Source organism: Falco naumanni, chromosome 2 (assembly GCF_017639655.2).
Source record: "Falco naumanni isolate bFalNau1 chromosome 2, bFalNau1.pat, whole genome shotgun sequence".
Classification (NCBI taxonomy): Eukaryota; Metazoa; Chordata; class Aves; order Falconiformes; family Falconidae; genus Falco; species Falco naumanni.
Window position 1 is genome coordinate 122,419,888 of NC_054055.1, and position 26,425 is coordinate 122,446,312.

General features: G+C 41.9%; 1 protein-coding gene across 1 annotated transcript; it reads left to right on the forward strand.

Annotated features, from left to right (window-relative positions):
* The first annotated feature begins 2,428 nt into the window (after positions 1-2,428).
* TOMM70 (translocase of outer mitochondrial membrane 70) lies at positions 2,429-26,425 on the forward strand. The gene is made up of 12 exons (XM_040583200.1): positions 2,429-2,719; positions 10,989-11,162; positions 12,440-12,566; positions 15,351-15,460; positions 17,356-17,504; positions 18,659-18,866; positions 19,459-19,593; positions 20,758-20,865; positions 21,588-21,704; positions 22,575-22,672; positions 23,189-23,311; positions 24,300-26,425. The coding sequence occupies exons 1-12, from the start codon at positions 2,468-2,470 to the stop codon at positions 24,451-24,453; spliced, it is 1,755 nt and encodes a 584-aa protein (XP_040439134.1). The 5' UTR covers positions 2,429-2,467; the 3' UTR covers positions 24,454-26,425.

A 26,425-nucleotide genomic window follows, 5' to 3' on the forward strand; every position in this document is an offset into this window, starting at 1 on the left:
GTCAGACTCTGGAACAGCCACTTGCAGAAGCTTAACTGGCTCTGTGGGAGGTAGGACAAATGGCCCACTCTTCCCATGCTGCCCTTCCTCCTGACTTCTGTCGTCTCTGCTCTTCCTTCGGTATTCAGGAAACATGGTCTGTCTGGGTAGAGGAAATCCCCCTCATTTTCAGGTTATGACAGCCAGCATGAACTTGCATCAGCTGCTTCTCACCAGTCATTTCATCTGCCACAGCAGGTTTATGGGAGGGCCTGCATCACTTGAAGGCACGCAGAGCAAAAATGCGTTTGACTCCTCCTCACCAGCCCTGGGCGTAAGCCATATAAGCTCTGTCTATAGCACAAAACAGAACAGGGCTGGGCACTGCTTTCTGGCCAGTGGCTAGATGGGTCACATCTACCTTATATGGTGCTTGTGCTGTGGGTCTCCTCAAGGCTGTACATACTGTGCTGTGGTTGTAATACCTTAGTATTGTTGTAAATTTTGTGTCTTTTTTTATTTCAAAATGTCTGATATAACACGAAAACTCTGTTGTGACACATGAAACTGTTGTTTGTATGGTATGAAACTGGAAGATGTGTCACACGCTTTGGGATGTGGCGAAAGGATGAGGAGGAAGGAGGGCTTTGAGGATGTAGAGCCTGTTGGGTTAGTGTTGGAAGACTTCACAGGAGGAAGAAACCGAAATCTTATCTTAACAATAATATAAATATTTATAATGATCATATTTTATTTATATATCTTATTGGAAGCAGCCCTTAATGTGTGCTAGGTAGCTAGGTGTTCTGGTGCCTAGGCATTGCTGCGGAGATGCTAGCTGGCCTTGGCCAGAAGTACGCTAAAAAGCCGGGCAGCAGTTTGGCATTATGGAGAATCAGTGCTCCAGCATTAAACCTTGCTCCTTGTCCCTAGCCTATTTAGCAACAGAGATGTACTAACAAAACTCCAGTTTCATTCACAGGTGTGAGGTTTAAGTACAACACTCTGACGTAGGACTTTTCATTCTGAATAATAGGGGTGAAGGGGCCAACTGGTCATGGACGCCTGTGTGCCTGTTTCACCTCGTCCAGGGCAGACAAGACATGGTTAGCACAAGGACCTGGAGTACCTGGGTGTGCTGATGGCACGGCCTAGCTGTTGCCTGTCAGAGCTTGGAGACACAGCCAGACTGCAGCAGGCTGCTTTCTTGGCAGAGGCACGGACGGACATGAGTGAGAGGAATACCTGCAAAACTGTACAGTAAAAAGACACCTGGAGCAACAAAAAGGATGTGTAGGCTGATTCTCCAGGTGGACAAGAACACTCCTGGCCATATTCTGACAGCCTAAATTTGACTTATGTCCTTGAGGCTACCTATCTGTGTAGGCAAGGCACATCTGAAGGCCTACGCTAGCTCCTAGGAAGCAGCACATGGGTGGAATTTGGGCTGTCCCAGTAGGAAGCTACTGGCCTGTTGATATGTATTTTCTATTGTGTGGTTCATAGAATCATGGAATCAGAGAATGGTTTGGGTTGGAAGGGACCTTAATGATCATCTAGTCCCAAGCCACCTGCCAGGGATAGGGACCCCTTCCCCCAGCCCCGGCTGCTCCCAGCCCCGTCCAGCCTGGCCTTGAGCCCTGCCAGGGACGGGGCACCCACAGCTGCTCCGGGCAGCCTCTGCTGCCAGCGCCTCATCACCCTCACAGTGGAGAATTTCTTCCTCATATCTAATCTAAAGCTACCCTCTTTCCATCTAAAGCTGCTCCCCTTGGTCCTGTCGCTACATCTCTTAAAGACTGTCCCCATTTTTCTTATAAGCGCCCCTTGAGCACCCAAAGGAGATTTTCTTGTTTCTCGCCTTGTGCGCCGGCCCGAGGGCCGCGGCCCGCCCCGGGCGCTGGCAATAGCGCGGTAGCCCCGTGTGAAGCCGCTCGCTGCGGGCACCGGGGGCGGCGGCTCCCGGGGCATTCGCGCTGCGCCCCGGCTGCCGCTCCCGCCCGCAGCGCCACACAGCCCCTGCGCTGCCCCGCGGCCACCGCCGAGCCCGGGCAGCGCCCGCCTCGCCACACACAGCTCATCAGGTGTAGGTACAACGTATGCGGTACCGGCACTGTAGGCATTACTTTACTTTTATGACGGATTTAATTAATAAGGAAAAGACAAAAAAGAAGGGCGTTTCTAACCAGGACAGTCCTGCTCTGAACGCTGCGGCCCCCGGCAGCCCCGCAGCGCCTCAGCAGCCCCCAGCGGCCCCGCAGCCGCGCCGGGCGGGCCAAGCCGCCCCGCCAGCCGGAGGTACGCGGGCCCGAGGGCCGCCCCGCCCCTGCACCCGTGGCGGCGCTGCACCGCCGCTCCGGCAGGGGGTGCCGCCGCGCCGGGCCGTGCGGCGGGCGGAAGTGCTTGCGCGCCCCGCGGCCTCCCGGCGTGCCCCGGGTGTCCGGTGACCCCCTGCTTCCCCTCCCGCGGGCGGCGGTGTGAGCGCGTCATGGCCGCCTCGAAGCCCGTGGAAGCGGCGGGCGGCGGCGGCGGTGGAGGGCTGTCCCGCTGGCAGCTGGCGCTGGTGCTGGGCGCGCCCATCCTGCTGGGCGCCGGCGCGCTGTACCTGTGGGGGCGGCGGGCGGCCCGCCGCGGTGGCAAGGGCGCGAGCGAGCGGAAGACCCCCGAGGGGCGGGCGAGCCCCGGGCCCTGCGGCGGCGGCAGCGGCGGGCAGCCCGATGGGCCCGGCCATGAGGAGATGGTGAGCGCCCTGCGCTGGGCCCCGCCGCTGTGGCAGCGCGTGGGGGAGGGCAGGGCCGGGCGGGGGGCGGTGCGGAGCCGCGCCTGGGGGCGCCTCGGGCGGCGGCGGTACCGGGGGGGGCGGCCCCTCTGGCACAGCGCTCGGGGCCGGCCCTTGGTCCTGTTTTCCCTCATGCTTGGCCCGGTGCCGGTGCTCGGAAGCGCTCGTTACCGAAGGCGTGTCGCGGTGAGGTAGCGCTGGGCCGGCCGGGCCAGCGTGGAGGCATGCTCTGCCCCTGCGGCGCGGTGAGCCGGGTGAGCCACCTCCAGGAGCCGTGCTCTGGAAGGGGCAGCCGGTGATGCTGTGCGCTGGGCGAGGTGCGGGGTACCCTGAGCAGAAGGCAAGCACAATCCAAAACTTTGATCTAGAATCCAAAAAATCTGAATAGATGTGCTTTCAAACCTTACGTTCATCTTGTTGTGAATTATGATTCTGAGAATTTTCAGTTGAAACGGTCTGTACCAAAATTGAAGGGCAACATGGAAGATCAGACTCCAGATCAGATCCATGATTCCTTGTATATCCGTAGGTGGAAAAATACTTCATAAGATGCACTTTCTGCATATCTGCTGTCACAGATGTACTGTGACAGTGATGTTGTATGACTGAGGTGAGGTTAAAGCTGACAAGCTAAAGTGGTGGATTTGACAAACTGATTGGCTTTGACAAGAAAATGTCATTAAGATATTCCTGTATTTTCCTCTTCCATTCTGCTGTACCACCCAAAATGCTGTGAACTGTCAGACCACGGTTTAAATTCCTGTCTGAAATGAGCAGGAGAGAAGGAATCAGCTTTGGGAGATTGGAAGAGGTTGGCTTTAACCTTGATAGAGTCAGTGATGAAGATCAGTGTTACATGAGTGGGCAGGCGGTGGCAGGAACATATGGGAGTGGTGAGGAGGGTGGCAGCTTCCATAGCTAGTGAATCACAGGTACCCTCGGGCGTTCCCAGAAGCCTAGTGAACTGTAACAGGGATGTTGGACCTGGAGGCAGTTACTTGAATGCAGTGATTTGTTCCTTCATGGGCAACAGTACTGAGCAAGTAGTGTGTGGAGGACAAACTCAGACTTGGTTTACAGTGGTAACTTTGGCTTGTGGCTGCAAACAGCATATGGCATATTTAAGGCGGTGTGCTTGTGATGTGTGAGCTCTGGTTTGCATGTTAGTCATGACCTTTGTGTAGCTGCAGTGACTTTGCTGTTACCGTGTCAACTTTCTTGATTGTGTTGCTGAATTGCAGCGTGTACTGTCAAGTGGTTTGTAGACATTCTGTAGTTGTCCTTGAAGCAAGTACTTAAAACATTTAATACACATAGCACTTGATGTAAAATACTGTGTGTCTAGCTTTGTCGGGTTGCTCCACAGATTATATTACTGGAAGACTATACATCTAAGAATAAGTACGTGATTGAGAGGTGTGATCCAGTTCCTTGAAGAGTGTCATTGCTTATTCTGTAAGGAAATGAGAGCTATTACTTAGGAAAGCTGTAGAAGAAGGTCTCAGATTTACCTGATTACATGAAATAATTGTCTAGCTGGTCAAAATATGGCTGCAGCAGGAAAATTAATGTGACTGCAGGTTCTGTTGACAGCTTTATGTCTGGGGGGACAATTGCCTTCCTGTTCCTCATATCCACAGCAGTGATGACATGTAGATTTCATGTTTCCACACATATTTGATTAGTTACAGATATTCTTGATAAGACCCTCGATTGAGAATAAAACCATTACGGATGCTTTACTTGTTAATTACCTGCATTGTGTTGGTCAGCCTTTCTAAAGTGGTGGTTGTTTTGGTTTTTTTTAACTCAGATTTCAAACACAAATCTGTATAGTAATAGGAGCCAGTAATTCATTTCACAGTCTAAACACAAGAGGGAAGTGTTTTAGAAAACACATAGGTCAGTAACGAGTGGGCTGCTGACAGGTGCTTGCATGTGTGTGTCAGGTAACCGTTCTTTTACTCATGAATGTAACTTAGGACTTGGCCTTCATTGTGCATTTCATTAAGTCAGCTTTTGTACCTGTTTGATGCACTGTTCACTGTTTCTGAAGACCTTGAATTTTTTTGCTGATTCTTTGAAAATATATAGGATCTAAAATCTTCATTGTTTTGTATTCAGACTTCTTACTATTTTGCAGGCAGTTCAAGCTTTTTTACCTGCTGCAGAGGCCTCACATTTTTTTCCCCAGGCTGCATCTGCACTAGAGGATTCTCCTGGCGTAGAAGCACTGGCCGAGTGTATGATCTGTGAGTGACATTGTATTGGCAGAAGCCCTTAGCATAGGTGCTACATCAGGAAAAGCTGAACTACTTTTGAGTTGCCTTCTGCTGTGAACGTAGCTCCTCAACAATACAGTAAACTGGTGTTACTGGACCAGTTAAGTGCCAGTGAGAAAAAAGCATCTATGGATGACTCAAAGGTCAGGAAGTCAAATTGCATCTGTTAATTACAGAAAGTGTCATTGTTTCTTACAGTTAAGATGGAATGTGTTTTAGTTACTCAGTAACAGCGGTTGCTTTTTTACATGCTCTCTTAGTTTATACTGAATGTTGCATAACTTAAACATGTTGAGAAGTAAACTGCTCTGCAATTATTGTGTTGATTGATACCCAGTTGATTTGTGGGTTTTTTTACTTATTCCATCATAACTTCTTGGCAAGTTTATACCCTCCTTGTCTGACAGGAGTGAGCACTGGTTAGTCAGTGAGGTAATGTGTTGGTTTCTTCAGTATTTTTTCCTCCTTAAGTTGAAATCACTTCCTTTTGCAAGGCTGTGATAGTCCAAATCTCACCCCTGAACTCTTTCAGCAAGTTCATAGGTAACCTTGTGCTTTTGATACATGAGGAAGCATCGAACAGAGATTCTTGAATTGTTCAGTCAGCCATATGACATTGTGTATTGCAGACAAAGCCGTTTGGGTCCACAGCAGTTCACTGTCTTTGCATATTTTTCTCTGAGCTGGATATAGTCCTTGAGTACAGTGGTGGGTGAACATGACCAGACTCCTTGGCTTGTGCGGTGCCACATATTGGGATCAACAGTCGACTAGTGTGGCTGCTTCTTTTCGGTATCTTGTTTTAATAGCAAGTGCTGAATGTTGCCTGTCTCACTGCTGTGACATTAGATCAGAATACAAATGAATTAAACCCCTTTATCTAGCTATGCTTCTGTTGATACTTCTGAATTGATCTAAGCAAGATATGTGAAAAGTCATTTCTGTTGTACTGTGCACCTGTTGCCTAATAAATCTCACTGTCAACCTACCGTAAGTCTTATGTGTTTCACACCAGCTGTAGCGGACAGGTGTAGAAAACTTAAATATGTGTACAATAGCGGTAGAATAATTGTTAGACTCTTGGCAGCTCATGTGCAGTTTGCTTATTTGTGATAGGCATGAATGGCAAACTCATTTGAAAGGAAGGTGTCTGCTGGAGAACATTGCCAAATTTTACTGTAAACTTGAGCTTAATTATTTCTATACTATGCTCATGTGGACATAATTTTTCTCATAGTGTTTTTAGTGCTAAGGAGAATCTTAAAACCATTTATACTCAGTTAATGCCTTTCAGTATAGGTCTGAGACAAGACTCGAGATGAACATTAGTAAAAAAAAAAAATGTTATAAAAGAAGTAGTCAGAAAACAATTTTTTTTTTTTGGTACCTAATCTCATTAAGAGGGTCTAGACATTGGCTGCTTTTTTTTTTTTTTTCTTAAAGTTCTTGAGTTGAAGATGGCTGAAATAGTAGTCCCCTTCCATGTCATCTTTTCAACCTTTTCAACCAAAAGAAAATGCTGAAACTCTGCTCATTCTTCTGTTGTGAATCACTGTCACTGGCTGCCAGCAAATTTCTTGTTCTGCTTTAAAAAATAATCTTCCTCAAATAAATAAAGGTCTGAACTGCTAGTTTAACCATGTTGGCATTGCTGGGTGTTACTAAGCTTTGTTATTCTTGCAGCTGGCAGTCTGTTGCTGTTAAATTGCTGTTTGCACACAGTTTGTGAGGAAGCACATTTGCTGAGTTTAAAGTGACAGTTAAGAGATTTTTGTCAGTGCTGTCTAGTCTTTAGAGAGTTAGCAGTCTTAGCTAACAGTTAGCTTGTTTACTTGGATAGCTGAGTGCTTCTCAAATACACAAATGTCCTTTGGCTTAATATGTTTGAAGACTTGTTAGTGAACAGTTGCTGAAGGTGCTCCTAAGTACAGAGATGTTATTTTTTACGTAACTGCAGAAAACTTTGGAGATATTTGTTTATACTGCCTTGGCAGATAATTTATTATGAACTTCTGTTACTTTTGTTGAGACGGTTTGCTTGTTGCACAGATTCTTTGACCAGAAGATGACAGAGTTCTTCTTGCTCTATATGGACCTTTAGGAACAAAAGATGTCCGGCATGATATAGAATGGCAATGGGCGGGGTGAGGAGAAGCAGTGAAATTGGAAAATAATGTCTTAGAATTACTACATTTGCAAGAAAATGGAAGAAGGTGTGAGGGTTTTTGATTACTTGTGCATGAGGTACATTAAGTTTGCTGCCATGTCAGTTTCTTATTTGTGTACATCTTTAGTGTAGCAATTGAGAAGGGCTGGAGGCCTGAGAGCTTAAAAATTTCATCGGGGTTAAACTTGAGGTTTGATAAACTCTTTGAAAAACTGATCTTATGTTAAGAATTAATTTCTGTATTCTTACTTGTGCTGTTATGAAAAGGTATTGTAGCATGTAATGTCATGAGTTCTTTAATATCTTTGAAAAAAAACCCAAACACCCCAACAACCACAAAAAAACCCCCCCAACCAACAACTGCAAAAAAACCCCAACAACAAAAACCTACCAAAGCAGAAGAGGAGACTGATGAGATTTAGCTTTTTGGTGGGTTTGGTTTAATCGGGTTGTACTGCAGTTAGTTTAGTTGAATATGTAACTTAAACAGAAATTAATTATCTTTGGTATGGAAAAAAATTGTTATGAGTATTCTTTAAAAATTCACAAAATTAAAATAAAAGCTGCATTTTTTTTGTTTTGTTCTCTAAATTGATCAGTTGTATACCAAAGCTGTAAATTAATCCACTAGTTTTTGCTATGTTTTCTATAGTACAAGTTTCACGATTGCTAAGAAAATAAATCTCATCAGCATAATCATTTTTTAAAAACAGTTGAGTTTAAAATTTGGCATTGTGTTTTGTCACCATTTGAGCATTGAGACATAAATACAGCGTTTTGCTATTTTTAGTGCACAATTTCTATACAGTCTGTGTGGGATCCATTTTTCACAGGTATGAGATGCTAAGCAACTCTGCTTTTTCATCTCAGTCCTTATGAGAATGGACTAACTGATACAGAGCTGTATCAGCCTTTGCATTTAAAATGTTGCCCATTCAACAGTGTATTGACCAGAGCAAACAGTGTGACTAAGGTTGCAGATAAACCATCTAAGAGCTAGGAGCCTATTTTAAGGCAGCATAAACAAAATAAAAAAGTTGATTTCTTTCTTGCCATGGGCATTATTGCTGACTGTATCACATGATAGCATCTTGTGCTCTAACTCTTCATCCCTACCCTCACTCAAATTTCTTGCACCATGTATTGTATGAGGCAGAGTAAGCACAGAGTCAGCATCCATCTGATGATTAATTTCTGTATAGTAGGTTGTGTGGTCTGTGATCCTACTATTGTTATTCAAAGCTTACTCTGATTAACAAAGTTAGTCATTCTAATGAGTTTTCCTGTGGCACCATGCCCTTACTCTCTGAGGTTTTCCGTCCCTGTTGCACGCACTCAGGCTTCTCGGAAGACTTCATGCATCCCAGGAATGAGCAGAGCACCAGTGACTGCCCCAGAACTACAGATTTCTTGCTTCCAGTTACAATTCCTGTTGCACACCTGACACTGGAGCAGCTATTGCGTTTGAATATTATCTGGTACACCTCACCTGTAGTGCGTGTCTTCATGCAGGGGCTGCGCTCCAGGGCTGCCAGAGTGGGTAGGATGGAGCGTAGACGGACTGGTCAGGCTGAGGCACATACTGGGGTAGTAGATCCCTGGGCTAAAGAAATTGGTGGTGATCATAAAGGAGTAATCTAGTTGTAGTGTAGGCTAAATCTCTGCAGTTTTAAGTAATTTCTATGCTGGGAACACGCATGTGGATGTTACAACATGGACCACATCTTGCACTTTTTTTTTTTTTTTTGTACCAAGTAAATTGGAACAGCACTGAATTTTGTAGATTATTTTCCAAAGACGTTTCTAGTGTGGTTTGCTGTGGAAATGCGGAAGGAAAAATTCAAGCTGACCTTCAAGCATTTAAGTTTGTCTGCTGCATATGTATAACCCTGATCTTAGTTAAAAGAGGTGTGTTGTTGTATTAGGAGCTAAATTTAGGCCATAACTTGAAGTAAATGTAACATTTCAGACTTGGGATTAAGTTTTGAAGTTTTAACTTATCAAATACACAGTTACTTAGCTCTCAGTAAAAATATTTGCACTCTAATTCTGGTTTGTGTACCCATAGAGTTACAGTGTACAAAAAGGGGTGAAATTAATAATCTTGTATCAATTTTAATTTAAATCATTAAAACCCAAAAATTTAAAAGCCATGCAGATTATCTTGTTCTGTGAACGATGGAGATGGTGCAGACTGATTTCCTATAAGCCCAGTGACTGGTGACCCATGAGAGAAGAGCTTTTCTGGCAGTAAGGGTATTTAAGGAATTCCCTCTCTTATATAGTTTAACTCGTAAGTCTCTCCTCAGGAGACTGCCTGTAGGATACTTCTGTTGTACTTGGATGCCTATTTTTATGTAGGAACTAAGACTGGTACCCATTATCTGATTCTTTCATGCCATGACTGGAAACCAGGCCTTAAAAGAGGGGGTTGTACAGCAACCCCTGGGATCCCTGCAGGTTGTCAGTTTTAAAAGTAATTTAGATACTAAAAATGATCAGACTGGCATGAAATGAGCAGCCATTAAGGGAGACAGGTGGATGAAACACAAAGATGCCTTCAAGTTTGTGTTACGGCAGTCTGGGTGTAGTTTGGCGCTGGCAGTAGGTCAGGGGAGAGGGGCGGAATTGCGGTCCAAAGAGAAGCCCTGACAATTGCCGGCAAAGCCCAGCTGATCTTTTCTCAGTGCATGTGGTTCGACAGGTGAGATGTAGTGAATCCTGCAGTATTGTGTAAGGCATGTCCCCGGTTCGTACCCGTCCCATCCTCAGAGAGTTTGGTAGGATGGCATGTATGGTCATACCTCTGTTCGTTTGGGTCTGGCAGGTTAGCCTGAACTGTCCCACAGTGGTGGTCCTTGAAGCTAGGCTTCAAGTGAAAGAGGAGCTGAAATCCAAGTGATGAATGTTAGGGGTCTTTTGCAGCTCTGTATGTCTTGAACGTGGGTCACACCCCTTTGGTAAAGAGAGGCTTTTTAACATTGATTCCTTATAAACCACAGCATTTGATAACTGATCTGTAAATCTAGGGGCTACAGGTAGCAACGCTGGTTTCGGCAGAAATGCAGATGGTCAGCAGGCAGGTGGTGCAGAACGTAAAGGTTCATTTAGCAGGGTCGCAGGCCAGTTAGCCAAGTTTTCCATCCTCTGCCAAGAATGGCAGATTGCGATGGTCCAGCGCTTTGTGTTAGCCGTTGGATGAGCAGGGTCTTTGAAGCTGTGGAGGAGTTGGCTGTCAAGTTAGTTAGTTTGTCTAATGTATGGAAGGCAAAACAGCTTTGTTTCTCTACATGTCTTATTAGTCTTGCTCAATAGGTCTTTCCACAACAAAATGTTTTCTGTATTTAATTCATAGTCTGATGAGTCAGATCTGGTCTAATAGGCTGTATGTACTTCAGTAGGAAACTTTACTGGTTTGAATTGCTTTGAGGGCTTTTGTTATCCTTGCATTTTTAGTCTTTGGAGAAATAACTTATCTCATTGGTTCTTCTGATTACCAGTCATGTAAGATTAAAACCTGTTTAGCTTTCCAAAGAGAAATCACTGCATTGTTTAATACCATTGTAGTGAATCTTTTGAGAAGTTTGTCTCCTATCTGATACACTTTCAAAAGGAAACGTTATGTTTTCCCAGGATGTGGAAGGAGTGAGATTTTCAGAAGTCTAAGCCAGAGTTTACCACTCAGATCCCTTTTCTGTCTTTGAAGATCAGCCCTTAAGTGCATAGCTTGCATGCAGTGATACATTTCTTACTTGACCTGACCTATCACTTTCTTCTTCAGAGCCCTCTTGATAGAGCCCAAGCAGCCAAGAACAAAGGAAACAAATATTTTAAAGCAGGAAAATACGAGCAAGCTATTCAGTGTTATACTGAGGCTATCAGCCTGTGCCCTCCTGAGAAAAACCTTGATCTTTCTACCTTCTATCAAAATAGAGCTGCTGCCTATGAACAACTGGTAAGAAATTAAAGATAATTGTGTGCTTATTCTAAAAAGTTATATTATAAATTGTGTATTTTGTCACCTTTGTCCACTGAAAGATCCCAGGTGGTGCTGTCTGCCGTCTTCACAAAAAATGCCATTGCTGCTATTTTTCACTAGCTCATCATATTTCTCTCCACATATAAAAAAAATTATTTGCTGTCAACTATTCTCAGCCTATTTTATGTAATTTTTATATGTCCCTTTCTTGTAAGACAAGGTTTTAATGTCTTATCTTCTGGGACAATTGTCTTGTATCTAGGTTAATTTTGCTTCAATTAGACAGTTTCTTTAACTGTTACACCAAATATTTTGGAATGATGCTACTTCAAAGAATCAACAAAAAAAAAAGAAATTCCAACAAAAAAGAAGTAGTTCACAGAAATCCTACTAAAGCCCAAGACCTAAATTTTGCATATGTGGAAGTAATATTTACTTGATAGTTGAGTATATTAATATTAGTTTCAGAAGTCAACCAGTGTTGCTTATTATGGTATCAGTAGATTTGCCTGTGAGGTCAAGTTGGTGAACTGTATAAAGGAGTGGAAAAATTTACTTTGTACAGTCTGAAGTATCAAGTGAGAGACTGTGATTAGAGAAGTCTAGTCTTAAAAGTTAGAGGAGAGATAAAATAGTTCTTGTCTAGTCAAATACTACTAATAACACTAATTCATGTGTTGGATCCCACATGTATGTGATTCCTCTTTTTCAGTTATTAGAAAAGCCTGTTTTGGTAATCAATTTGGCAAATAAATGGATTTTTAGTTCTTAATAGCTCTGACTAGCTCTACTCCTACATACTCATTTATCATACCTTTGTAGTAAATTGAAATAACTTTTTTTTTTTTTTTTTAAAAAAAAGCACTTTGTTAAACTTGTTTGTTGGTTTTCATTATGTTTTCATCTGTTTTCTTCTATTTGTTTAGTACCAGTCTTTCAGTTCCAGTGTTACCTCCTGCAAGCATCTTCACATCCACTCATTATCTTTTCCTGTATGCTTTGTACAACTGTCTGGTTTCATTTTTCTATAGGAATTCCTTTTCTGTTTTGTGGCTCTTCTGGTGCAGGTGGCTTGCAGTGGTGCCTGGCAGTTTCTTACTGAGAAACTTGCGAAATAGGAGCAAGCAGGTACAACCAGAGCCCGGGGAACTGCAGCTACTGTTAGGTGGGCATGACCCTGGAGCTGGTAGCGGAAAGCTAATATAATGCAGCTGACTAGAGCCTGTCTCATTCTGCTGTTTTTCTGCCCACAGCAAAAGTGGACAGAAGTGGCACAAGACTGCACAAAGGCTGTTGAGCTTAATCCTAAATATGTAAAAGCTCTCTTCAGACGTGCAAAGGCTCATGAGAAGCTAGACAACAAGAAGGAATGTTTAGAAGGTGAGTGTCTCATGATACGTACATTTAAAATTGGAATTAGCTCAGGAGCCTGGGAGATGGTAACTTCTGGGATGGTTTTGTTTCTACTACTGTAACTACAGTAATACAGAATTAATTATTTAAAACCATTCATAGCTACTGCAAATACATTTTCTTCTCTTTGTCAGAAGAAACCTTTTCCCATTTTTCAAGCTCCCATTCACTTATGTCTGAAATAGTTGCTGAGAAATTGATGCTACTGTAGCCACTGAAGGTGTTCTTTTTTCCAGGAAACTTCCTAAATTTTAAGAGTAGAAATCATTTAACACACCAAGTGGATAACCCAGATAACAGTTGTTCTGCTTCCATACAGCATACAAACCTTCTTCCCTGTTTGTTTTAGAGAAATGGTACTACTACAGAAACCAAGGTGTGTTTGCAGGTGGGGATACATGGTCAGAAACAAGAGTATTGCAGTCATTTAAATGCATTTGGCAGGTATTAAAGGGAAAACAGCTTGAGTAGAATTTCATTCTGATGTATAACTGTTAAGAAAATTGGAACAGATTTAACCTTTTTTTTAAATATTAACACTAGAAATTTGGCAGAAACTAGTGTCAAATCCTTCCAAATACTATTCCTAACAGAATATATCTTAAACTGTTAGGAAGATGTGACTGAGAAGGCATGAAAATTGAAGAGAACCACAAGTCAGGTGTATTTTCTGAGGGCCTTTTTGAACTAAGGGGTACTGTTTGAAAGGACCCATTTAAATTTCGTCAAGTGAAATCATTCCTGCTGATGTAAGGTTAAAAGACAAATGAAAAATTTCAGCTGTGCTCATTATCAAGGAAGGACAGAAAAAAAGAAAATCAGAGCTCTGACTGGCAAATATAAGGGCTAAATTAGATTAGTTTCATTATGTGTAACAGCTAAGAGTTAGGCCTGCTAAATTAGAAAATAAGAAGTGGAAGTTTTATTTATCTATTTATTTGTCTGCTGGCAGAATGCCTCTCTGCTTCATAAGGCTGTAGTGACTGGAAGAGGACTTCTTGGGTCATTCAGTGTAGTCCTTTGCAATCGCTAATCGTCTAACAGCTGCACTTCCAGAGTGCTGTAATAAAATCTAAACCCTGTGTGCTTGTGGTAAACTGACAGATGATAAAAGCCCCAAGAAAGATCAAGTGTCCCTGCCACAGTAGGATAGCTTTTAAATCTAACTGCTTTTCAGTGTTAGTAGCAACAGTGTTTGTAGCAATTATTTTCAACCTTGATTTGTGTTTGAGCTTTAGCTTGCAGTTTTTTTCAGATCTGAAAATTACTTGCCTTTTCTGAACTGCACCAGTTTTCTAATATAATACTGCTTTTACCTGCCAACCATGTGTGGCCAGTAAAATTCCAGGATGCAGGGTATGTCCATGTAGTGGAGGAAAGCAAAACCAAACTAACTCACAGAAAACCCACCACCAGCAGCAGCAAAAACCCTCTCTGATGATCCCTGGCAGTATAATTTGGCAAGATGTTGCCAATTCACCCAAGTCTGGGTACTACTTTACAGCTGCCTGCTTTGGGCAGTGTGTCTGCTGAGGTCGTATGGCACAGTATTACTGCACACTGTCTTTTCATGCTCTTTCTGGATGTTGTATGTTTTCTCGGGGCCTGCGATGTGCTTCTTGACCATGCCAGAGTTGCAGGGAGTTTCTGTATAAATGATGGCATAGTAGTACCTATAGCAGGGTAGAATTACAGAAAACTGTAATAAAACTCCAGGGTAAGACACTTGCTTTTCAAGTGTATTCGAACAATGTACTGTTTGAATTTCAAGTCCAAACTCTATTCATCTTCACTGATGTTCCAAGTGAAAATTAAATAGGAAAAATCAGTGGTAGTATTGCATTAACTACAGGATCCAGAGGAATAATGTTCATGTACTGTAAGAGTGCATTTCACACTGCAAAGTGCAGTTCAGGCCGCCATGGGCTAACATTTGCAGAGGCTTCTGTGTGTGAATACAAGTGTTGTGATATGGGCTAGCACTTTGAAGTAGGACAGCAAGGTGTCTCTTAAACTTGCTCTGTTCCAAAGTCATGGAGGTGAGCAGCAAAATTTGAGGTGTAGTAAGGGAAGATGTCTTAAACTGAAGAAGCAGCGAGATGTGATGAGTCTGAATGTGAATTTTAAAAGCAGAAAATTAGGACCAGTCCCAGAAGGGAAGCTGTGTTAGCACTTTTAATGCAAATGTAATATGAACATAATTACTGTCCTCAAAAGTTTCAAAATGGTGAAAGCCCCTGTTGGAGGTATGCATTTTCACTGTTCATCTAGGTGTGTTTGTCTCTAGATAAAAACATGAAGGTAAAAGTAAATGTAATTTCTTTCATTCAGTGCCATGAAGTCCTTTAATCTCAAGGAGATCGTTTTGGATACAAATTTGTATTAAATAGCTTTACATATAGGTTGAAGACACTGAGTGATATACAACCAAGTGGAAACAGATATTCTACCCTCTAACACAGGGGTCCTCAAACTTTTTAACCAGGGGGCCGGCGCGGATGAAGTGGCAGGACGTCATCTGCGGCTGCTTGGTTTCCCCCCCCAACCCCCGGCGGGGGCGGGGCAGGGGGGTTCTGTAAATACTGGGGGGCCGGATTGGGGACCCTGGGGGGCCGTATCTGGCCTGCGGGCCGCAGTTTGAGGACCCCTGCTCTAACAGGGGTTTTGTTCGTTTTAACAGTGGCAAATTTAGTGTACTCCAGTGGCTATCAGAATTTGTCTTTAATCTCACTTTTGTATATTGTTTCCTAGATGTCACTGCAGTCTGCATTTTAGAAGCCTTCCAAAACCAGCAAAGTATGTTACTAGCTGATAAAGTTCTTAAACTTCTTGGAAAAGAAAAGGCCAAAGAGAAATACAAGGTAGGACTTGTGATATTGCTGACAAATTCTGATTTCACCTGACTGGGTGTTGAAATGTTGATTGCTGGCATTCTGTCAGTTGTAAGCAAGTCACTGTCTTCATCTGCTGAAGTGTAACAATCCACACAAGTGGTTTTGGTACAGAGCTATGATTGTACCGGTGTTGTGTTCCTTTGGGACCTGTCCAGAGTTTTTGAAACATCAATAGGGAGGAGAGGTTTATTTCTAACAATTATTTCCCTTTAATAATCAAATTTATTATGACATTCAGGAGGCATGCTAAGCTGGTGTGCTGCCTTACATGGGGCTTTTCTGGACTTGCAGCCCAATGGGAGCAGGCTGTGTGGGAATAGCAGTAGCCAAATGTTCAGTTCCACATCAGGTGGTTGAGTTAGGCGTGTGTGTTGAGGTAGGAAGGTTTCTACATAGTAACTGAAAATGCATTAAAATGTTGGTTCCATATGTAATTAATAGCTTAAAATAAGAAGAATGATGATTGAGGACTTTTTTCCCCAGGTTATTCTTGGTTGTATAAATAGAAATTTCATGTAGGAAAGATTAAGTTGACAGTAGAATTCCTGCATTTTAGAAAGTGACAAAAGAATACTGTTCTGTGGTTAGTTTGGGTTTGGTTTTTTTGGGGTTTTTTTTTTTGTTTTCTTTCTGTTTTGTTTTGCTTTTAAAGAGTAAGAAAAGCAGAAAAGCATTGCTTAAGAAAAAATGATGCAGTGTGAAGTCACAGCTTTTTATTAGTGGTCAGACTTCCTGTTTCTGTGTTGAAAAATACGCCTTCGTCTCCTAACTACCACAGATTACTTGGGACATTCAGCCACAGGCTTCTTTCTGTTCCATCTCTGTAAATAGGCGCTCATACTTTTACATTCCTGTTTTGGCACTTGGATGTCTTTGCGTTTAATGTGTGGAAACTGCAGAAAAGAAAATTATGAAGTAGAGGGGTAGCCGGGAGAAGTAATTTTAAGTGGTAGTAGGTTTACAGAAAAGTTGGGACAAGTGTTAAGACTTGCTTGCTTTTTGTGACAGTGGTTGGAGTACTGAAGTCCATGTTGGTTTTGAGGTGCTCAGTTTCCTTCCTGTAGAAACTCACATAAATGTGTGATGTCAAGGTAACAAAAAATGAATTGTGCTGTTAGTGTGGTGATGGCGGTAGCATCATAAAATAGGTGTGCTTCAAATGGGCAGTATTATGGTAGGACTTAATAGAGAAATTCAGAAGAGTGCATTGCAGGAAAGATTGAACTGTAATTCTTGTGTGCAGTATTCATTTTGAGAAAGAATATTTTTCAGGTATAGAAAGGGTTTTGTACCTACCCAAGTGGGTTACTTCTGGGACTTACCACCCATTTTACTTGCCATCTGGGCCAAGCTCCATGTAGAATTAGCATATTGCCTCATTAGTCTTCATTGTAACGATAGACAGCAGCTTCTCTTGAGCAAGTTGAGGAAAAGGACAAATTGCCATTCAGAATCTACTTGAGTTTAGGCTCATGCTTAAACTGTCAGCTTGCATTTTGCACCCAATTTATGTGCACACATACTGCCTTAGCCCATCTACCCAATGCCTTACGATAACCTAAGAGTCCTTGTTTCTAGGCACACATGCAGAAAGATACTATCTCCCTCTTCTCTTAAGTATCTTAACTTTATTTCTACTGGTGATGGGTATTGTGTTGTGATCTGAAGCTTAAATAATCCCTAAATGTCAAATTGTCAAATCAAAAATAGCAAACTATCAAATGAGATAGTGGAAAGTCATACACTGGTTCTTTCATGAATGGTTTTTGTTTTTTTTTTATAATCACAGTTGTTTATCCATTTCCATATTTACCATCTGATCCTACCATCCAATGACTTTAAATTACGTTTCTCTGTTTCAGAATCGTGAGCCTCTGATGCCCTCACCACAGTTCATTAAATCCTACTTCAGTTCTTTCACAGATGATATAATCTCCCAACCTTTGCTTAAGGGTGAGAAATCAGATGAAGATAAGGATAAGGAGGGAGAGGCTTCTGAAGTAAAAGAAAAGTGAGTGTACAGTACAGTTGGGAATTATTTGGTATTGGAATTGAGTTTTCAGTGATTTTGACATTCTGCTCAGTGTACCTGTCTGTTGTTTTTGTACTACTTGGCGTGGGAAGTCCTGTGGTAATGAAGTGAGCCTGTGAAATAAGATCAGTATTGAAAATGAAACTTCTCTGCAAGCTGACTGGCTAGTTCTAAAGAATGTCCACTGAACAGAGAGGAAGGACAGTGTGAGATTGGGAAGATACGCTGAATATTTACTACAGTATTATAGTAAATCTTAGGCAATGGGAGAACTGGAGAGTATACTTCTGGAGAAGGGAATGTTTTGTACTGAAGGAGAATTTCCAAGGAAGAGAGTAAGTTTGTCTTTGGATGTGAAGGGCTAAGACAAGCTAGGAAAAGGGTGTTTGTTAATGAAAACTATGAATTTACGGCAACTGACATTGAAAGGTTGTTTTATTTTTATGGAATCAAGCTGCATGTAAATGAGAGGTTTGTTCTGACAAAGAGAAGCTTGAGCTTTTTCTTGAGCGGAGCTTGAGCACCACATGAATGGTGCTTTAACTTACTATGCTGTTTTCCAGTTTATTTTTGGAGCATATCACTGCTGTCAGTACGGAAACCACTGCAAACAGTGTTACAATTTTTTATTTTTTAAAGTAAGATAGAATTGTCCTGATGTACAGGCAGATTCACTGAATCCAGGACACTTAGCTGAGGACAAGGCAGTGCTTACTGTAATTTTTGCTGTGAAATTCTTTCTTCCAGTTATAAAATGCACATTGCTAGGCTTAATATTTCACTTTTCTGACCTGGAATTCCATCCCAACCCTCTTTGTTTTAAGGCAGAGCTTACTGCTGTACTTAATGTGAAAAAAAAAAAAATTCCAAGGGACAAATGAAGCTTAATTTCGGGAGCTTTCAAACATTCTTTCTTCTTTATTTTCAATGTAATTTGGCCATTCTTTGTCTAAATTGTTTTCAGTCTGTGATGGCTCTGTCCAGGAATATTTGTAACTTTACTGATAATGCTGGTGCTGCAACTGAGTCTAGCAAAAGTTATTATTTGTTATGATTTAATGAAAAATCTGAATTGAAAAGGCAGTGTTTGGTGAATGCTTGTATGTATATAACTGTTCTTACATCATTTACAGCTCTGGCTATTTAAGAGCAAAACAATATATGGAAGAAGAGAACTATGACAAAATTATCAGTGAAAGCACAAAAGAAATTGAAGCAAAGGGAAAATACATGGCAGAAGCTTTGCTTCTGCGAGCTACGTTCTACTTGCTTATTGGCAATGCAAATGCTGCCAAACCAGACCTAGATCAGGTCATCAGCATGGAAGATGCAAATGTGAAGGTAAGAATCTGTCACAGCTGAATTGTAGCTTGGGTTGAGAAAAATTCTAAACTTGCTGTGTAGTTCAGGAAGTTGTTTTTCCAAGTTTTCAGATACTTTAATGGGTGTGTTCTGGTTTATTTACTGTTTAGTCTTTTTATTCTTGACAAACTTTTTTCAAGGGTTTGTTGATTTTTTGAGACAGCTGTACTAAGTAGTACAAACTAAGGAAGAGGAGAAGTTGAATGAATTGGAGGCTTATCCAGTCCAAAAGAATCCATTTAATAGATAAGAGAAACCCGTTAATTGTACCTGCATATTTAACTGCTGCAAAAAATGTTGAATGTATTTGTAAGCATAGGGAACCTGTCTTACAAAGGATTTGGGGGGGGGGGGGAGGGTTTGAGAATCCACTGAGATGGAAGCATGTGCTGACATATCTGAAATTAAGCGAGGGAGCTGACTTGTTTAGAGTCAGTATGAAATTTGTTCCTGCTTAGATCTACTGAATGAAATGTAAGTGGGAGAAACAAGTCAAATGAAAAATTTGCTGCAGTTGTAACAAGGCCTTAAATCTGGAGGAATGTTGGAGTGGCTAATGCTTTTTTTACAGCTCCGAGCTAATGCTCTGATCAAACGAGGAAGTATGTACATGCAGCAGCAGCAACCTGTGCTGTCCACTCAAGACTTCAACATGGCTGCTGATATTGATCCTCAGAATGCAGATGTTTACCACCATCGAGGACAGGTAAGAATCATTAGAGGTTCTGTCCCAATACTCTAATATTTCAGTAGATACTAAAAGAAAAATGAAGATCAGTACATCATCAGAGACACTTTATACTGTCTGGCAGAAAAAACATGAATTCCAGATTTGGAACTGTTGCAGAATAAACACACAGTCTAATTTGCAGGTTCAGGTCAGGCAGAAGCTGTTTATTTCTGTAGCTGTAGGAAAGAACACAGAGCAACAGAGGTTCAGCCCTCTTTATCAATACGAACTGACTTAAAAGTACTAGGGCTTGCATATGTTGACAGCAGATACAAGCTGCTCTGTGAAGGGGCCCGCTACAGCAGAGCAACATCTGTGTAGAAGGAAGCTTTTGTTCAGCGGAGGTTCCTGATAACCCACCATCTGCAGCGCTGCGGCCTAGGCTTGCTTCTGCTCAGCTCATCCCTCTGGCTCATGACTCTGCCGTGTCCTTGACTAATTTCTAGCCCTAGAGAGGCCTGCTTCCACAGAGCTGTAATATAAAGGGTGCTGGAAGCAAAAAGGAAACGCTAGCATATACAGATATGCTAAGTCGTATCCGTAGGAAGGCTTCCATGGATGAAGTGCCTCTCTCCATGAGATCGTTAGATCTCTTTAATGCTCAGAAATAAGAATGGTGTTATGTGTTGATGGAAGGGAATGAAAGTTTTCTACAGTTTGAAAATTAGTGTTTTACAGTAGATTCACTGTAAAATAAGAGAATGATGAAGTGAGCTCTGCTCTTGTGGAGGGATGAGAATGTCAAAAAAAAAAAAAAAAAGTGCTTGAAGTGCAAGCTGGGAAAGCCAAATGTTTCAACGTCCAGATAAATGATTCACAAGCATTAAGTACAGCGAAGCAAAGCGACTTGAGAGAATACGGCATAGTTTTGGAGACTGGACGTAATGCGGAAGCGGTAATGGCAGCAGTCTGAATGGGAGCGTTCTCAGTCAGGGACATTGCCTTTTTTGTACGAAGGCAGTTTCACTGGTGGCTCTGTTGTTTGTGGCAGTGATTTTTAGTTGTGGGTTTTGTAGGGTTCTAGGCAGTTCCAGAACTGAACTGGAGATGATACAAGTAACTGACACTGATTGAATTATCACTTAAGTGTCTGAAGCACAGATTAAATACAGAAATAGGATTTTCTTTCATTCTGGCTAGCTGAAAATCCTGCTTGACCAAATTGAAGAGGCTGTGGAAGACTTTGATGAATGTATCCGATTGCGACCTGATTCTGCCTTGGCTCAAGCACAGAAATGTTTTGCTTTGGTAAGTAACATGCTGGTGTTTATCTGGGTGCTCTTTCTTTTTAGCGAGTTCTGGAAAACATATTGTGTTTCTCTGTTTCATTGCAATGTAATGGAAAAGTAAGGCAATGAACATCCCAGTGTTTTTTAATAATAAGGTAAAGAAATGACACAACAGTTTCTTCAGTTGGAGTAAGGGATTGCTGCTTTCATTTTGTTGTTCAAACAGTAGGTCAGCGTTTCTGTTTTGTGGTAGAGGAAGACAAATCTTCATTCTAATTGTATCATGTAAAATTGATTTAAATAAAGCTTTAATGTTGTGGGAATGGTCATCTTCAAGAAATTGGAAACAAACTATTTCAAGCTAGTACGGTGCCTCTGTGTGCAGGGTTTTTCTGAGGACAGCTTTGCATGGTGTGAACAGGGAGGAATTCTAGGCTTGGAATTTCTAGGGGTTTGAAATAGAGGGAGACTATTAGCCACTATCAGGCCTTATGGCTTCCTTCTTTCACCCTTTCTCCTCTCCAAGTTCACTCTACCAGAGACATGGGCTTATGGCAGATTCCTAAAACCAGATTTGGTAGGATCTAGAGGCACATCACCTTCTGGAACTTGCAACTGTTGTGGTGCACATATCTCTTGGGGAAGTGGGTAGAGGTCTGATGAGCTTTTTTTGTGTGTGTGTGGTGGCATTTCATCTTTTTCCTTTCCCCTCCCCTCCCCTCCTTTTTCTTTCTTGAATAGTATCGCCAGGCTTATACAGGAAGTAATGCTTTGCCTGTGCAGGTAGCCATGAAAGGCTTTGAAGATGTTATAAAAAAATTTCCAAAGTGTGCTGAAGGCTATGCACTCTATGCTCAGGTACGTTTTTCTCTTCTTAAAGAAAAAGCTGCGTTCTCTTGCACCTTGTGGCTTGGATAATACACATTTCTTGAAATAATGTATGATGTTTTTTTAGCATTAAGTTCTGAGATAACACATGCTGTCTTTAGTAAGCTACCTGAACTTATGGGTATGCGTATTCTGGAATGGAGGAAGTAGAGGGGAAATTGGCGGAGCTGGATATAAGTGATGAGAGTCAAGGGTGGCTTTTAGGAGACAGAGGTCTGGCATACACTTCCCCTTGAATTTCTGCATGTGTGTGGCATCTCATTTGATGGGTGTCAGGGATTCTGTAGGTAATTCAGGAGTTAAATGTGCAGAGCGAGAGTAACAGTTTCATTCTGCTACAAACCACGTGTAGTGGTCAGGCCAGGCAGAGTTCAGTAGGAAGATTCAGAGTACACTTGCAACAGGGACTGTTACTTCTTCTCTTAAGAAAACGTACTGTTGGTTCTAGGACGCAGCATGAGATGTTCTGATTTTAAGTAGGTAGGCAACATGGATGCTTTTCCTTTTGAAAGCGGTATATTTGAAAAAGGAAGGAGTTGAGACTTGCAGGTACAGACTTCTAGAATGGCTTTTACTTGCAGTATGATACTGTGTTGCTTGTGGATCTCCCTTGGCAGGTGGTACTGTGATCAGTAATCTGTGCACTTAAAGCCTGACAGCTTTCTTCTAAAATGCCTCGGTTTTGAAACTTAACTCTGGTGACTGATGTGCCTGGCCTGCTGTACGATAAGAGAGCTATATCCAATCTCACATTGCCAGTATGGCTTTAATTAGAATTAGCCTAGCACAGAGTGCGTGCTTTGGTTGCTTATTGACATACAAGTTTCTCTTCTGATGCAGGCACTAACTGATCAACAGCAGTTTGGCAAGGCTGATGAAATGTATGATAAATGCATTGACCTTGAGCCAGACAATGCCACTACATATGTTCATAAAGGGTACGTATTGCATTGGCGATCCTTTTGGTCAACAGCAGTTGGCATATTTACATGAATCAACTGGAATTGAACATTTGTTCAGATGTTTAGCCAGGAGAAATCACTCTGCAAAAACATCTTAGTGCTGTTAAATATATTTCTACAGTTTCTTTTGACTAAACTCTAAATAAGTTGCAGGAAGGTTTCATTAGTGTTCATTCCTAATGGAGTAGCTCTTTGAAGTATCTGATTTTTACTTTAGCCGTCTTACTTTTAGCTTTGTGCTGAAGTTTTCTCTTTCACAAAACAACTTGTAACAAGTCTTCTTGGGAGGAATTTACCTGTCTTTAGAGTCATTAAACTGGTAACATGGCTTATTGGAAGTGACTTTAACATACATGTTTTTACAAGCCACTGAAATTACTGTCTACCCTGCATTAGGAACTAAATACCTTTGGGATTATTTTTTTTTCCTTGCATGATCAAGGTTTTGGGAGGGGTATGTGAAGTTTGTTCTAAACTTTATTTCTTTTTTAGTTTACTTCAGCTCCAGTGGAAGCAAGATTTAGACAAAGGGTTAGAACTCATAAGCAAGGCCATTGAAATTGATAACAAATGTGATTTTGCGTATGAAACCATGGGAACGATTGAAGTGCAAAGGTAACGTTGAATTGTAGCATTAAAAGTTCTTAGTTACTTTTGAAATTTCAGTGGTCCTTTAGATTTCCTTATGGATCTTTGGTCTTAAGATTTTCTCCCAGTGCTGTGCAAGGCCAGGTCTTAGCTGAAGTCCTGATGTCTGTTCTGTAACTCTTGGGTAAAGCATTCCTTTCTTTATGGCATAATTGTGCTTTATGATCTGCAAGTTCCTATGTTGACCAATTTCATACTTACTGGACAACATGCTGATGAGTCTGTGTATGTTTAAATACACCCTTCTGCATTTAAAGTGACTTCCTTAACCGTTACTAGGCTTCCTGCGTATCTGATATAGTCCTTAAACATATCTTAGTGGACCATTTGTACTGAGGATCCTGAGCTATACTTTCAAGGCTGACAGTTTAATTCCAACAGGACTGCAGTTTGTAAAGGGTAAAGACAAAAGACTTAACACACTGTTCTGTAGCAGTGCAGCGTATTACAGTTGTGCAAAAATTTGGGGTGTAGCTGAGAGTACAGTTGAGTCTTTTGTTTTTTACATGTCTAGTCATCAAAAGGACAGTCAAGCTGTTGCTAGGAGAAATTTTGCAAGCATTTCCTATTTAAATAATGTGAGCTCTTGTCTATGCTAGTTTTCCTCTTTAAGTATACAAACTCTTTTCAAGGGAGATGAGAGTTCACTTAGTTGTCCCAGTACTATCTTTGCAGTAAACTTGGTGCCCTGTGGAGAACATTTTATCCCCCGCTACCACCTGTGGGGGCTCTCAAGAGGAAGGCTGTTCTAACAGCTGTCCTAGTTGCTTAGGCTTGGTAGCAACTGCTTTCAGTTTGCTCATTATCATCAGAAGTTCTCATGGTGGTTCCTCCTGAAGTCCTTTTAAGCTGTTAGTAGTGGAGAGTGTGAGCCCTGAAGGAAAAAAGATGCTGTAGAGATGAAAAAATTGCTTTGCTGGTCTTAATTGGAGGACTACATTTTGGTTTATTTCAGAGGTAATCTGGATAAAGCCATTGAAATGTTCAACAAAGCTATCAACCTGGCCAAATCTGAAATGGAGATGGCCCACCTCTACTCACTCTGTGATGCTGCCTATGCCCAGACAGAAGTTGCAAAGAAGTATGGATTGAAACCACCGACACTGTAAAGAAACGAGGAGGAAATGACCTTCTAAAGTGAAGTTGCCCACTTCAACCAGCCCTAAAGACACTGTTGCAGACCATGTTGAATGGTGGAACTTAGTTTTTTCCCGTTCGTGGTGTTGTCATTTGCTACATCTGTTAAATGTTTAGGTGTTGTGGGAGCGGTTGTTCAAGGAAGTATGCAGTGTTGCATCTTGTTCCTTCTGTGGCAAAAACCTTAACAAGCTGCAGTGGAACAAAAGGAAGATACTTTGGCCATGCAAATAAAAACTTCACACTGGTTCATTTTGGGTGATGATGTTGTGGGCGATTTTTGCTTTATCAAACAATATTACAGCATGTGGGTTTTTTTCTGTTGATTTTAAAAGTAATACTAGTTCGTGCTGTAAAATAGGTTTCTTTTTTATATGCAATTAATCCTCGAGGGTTGATTTCAATTTTGCAAAAAGGAAAAAAATTATTTTCAAACTGTTTAATAATAGAGGTTTTTTTAAGTCACTAGATGTGGAGCGAATCCCTGTAAATATATGCAAGCATGCACAATCTTCCCTTAAAGCCCCTCCCACCCTCTGCATAACTTACTTAGGAATAGTCCTGTGGCAGCTATTAGGGAATTAATTTGATAGCCCTTATCCTCACCCCAGAAAGCCCTCGTGTACTGTCTAGGAGAGCTAGTCAGAAGGCTGGGTGGAGAAGGAGGCTGGGTGACCCTGCTTCAGTGCAGGTTTCACTGGAAGAATGGCTGTGTTCCTGTGCAGCAGTCCATGCTCGAATGTCATGGGAAATGGTTCTGGAGAATTCAGAGGGGTGCTAAAGAATGGAAAGTACTGCTGGGAGTAGAGCTGCTAAGGTAAGGTCATGCTTGCATATAATCTTTGTAATCTCTGAGGCTCTTGCTTAAATGTAACAGCTGATGAACAGTCTACATTCTCTTCAGCCTCCTAAGAGACTGCTGGGTTCTGATCTGCTCCTTGTAGCAACCCCTTTGCAGGACTACTTGAGACAAGGAACAAAGCACAGGCTAAAATTTCAAATAATGGATTTAGAGTCTGTACTGGTTTCCTTGTTCTTTGGACCCTGTCTTGTCCCAGATTACAAATACTGTAAAAAGGAAGCAACTGTTCTGCAAATAGCAGATTGTCAAATTATTAAATAGCAGTATAAACTCTCTTCCCCTAGCTAGGAACTCCAAGGGCTCTTTTGCTTTAGGTTGATCTTTCCAGTATGGAAGTCAGTCCATCTTGCCTCTCCCTGCATTGATGTGGCTGGATATATCTCATGCAAATACTTAACTGATGTAGCTTAATTTATCATATACTAATTTGGGCTTCTTTCCATCCTGAAATCATAGATTTGCTTGCGTCTAATGTATTTCCTCTTTTAAAGAAGTGAATCATGCCGTGGTCAAACTGTCTTGCTTCCTAGTTGTGCCACCACACAGCAGCAGCTTATATTTTCAACTTGACCTTCCTTTTTCCCAGCAGCTCCAGTGGAGAATTCCAATGATGGAAAACAGATACAAAGATTTAATCATTCTATTTTAGCTAGCTCCGTAGGTGATCCGCAGTCGTAGTGTTGGTGTAGCATTGAAGGCATCGGAAGGTGCTCGCAGCCTGTGAGGGCACCGCACGTGCCAAGTTCAGATGTCTTCTGGAACTTCCGATCTCTGCATTACCTGAGAACAAAACCACGCCAGACCCATGCGTCCTGTTCTCCTGGGGAGTTTTTATTTGCATGGCCTTACTTACATTGGCATTTTCTCCTCTTCACCCTACTCGTACCCCACTCCTTACCCCACCCAAGTCGATTAAGGGAAAAAAGCATGTGCTGTCAGATACTAGCATTCCAAACCATCACAGACTTTTGCCTGTTCTTGAACTAGTTTGAAACTGCACTGAAAGGATGCATTGTCTGTAATTTTTTTTTGTAAATGATGTATCACCTGTAAACTGAAAAAATAAATATTACCTTCAAGTA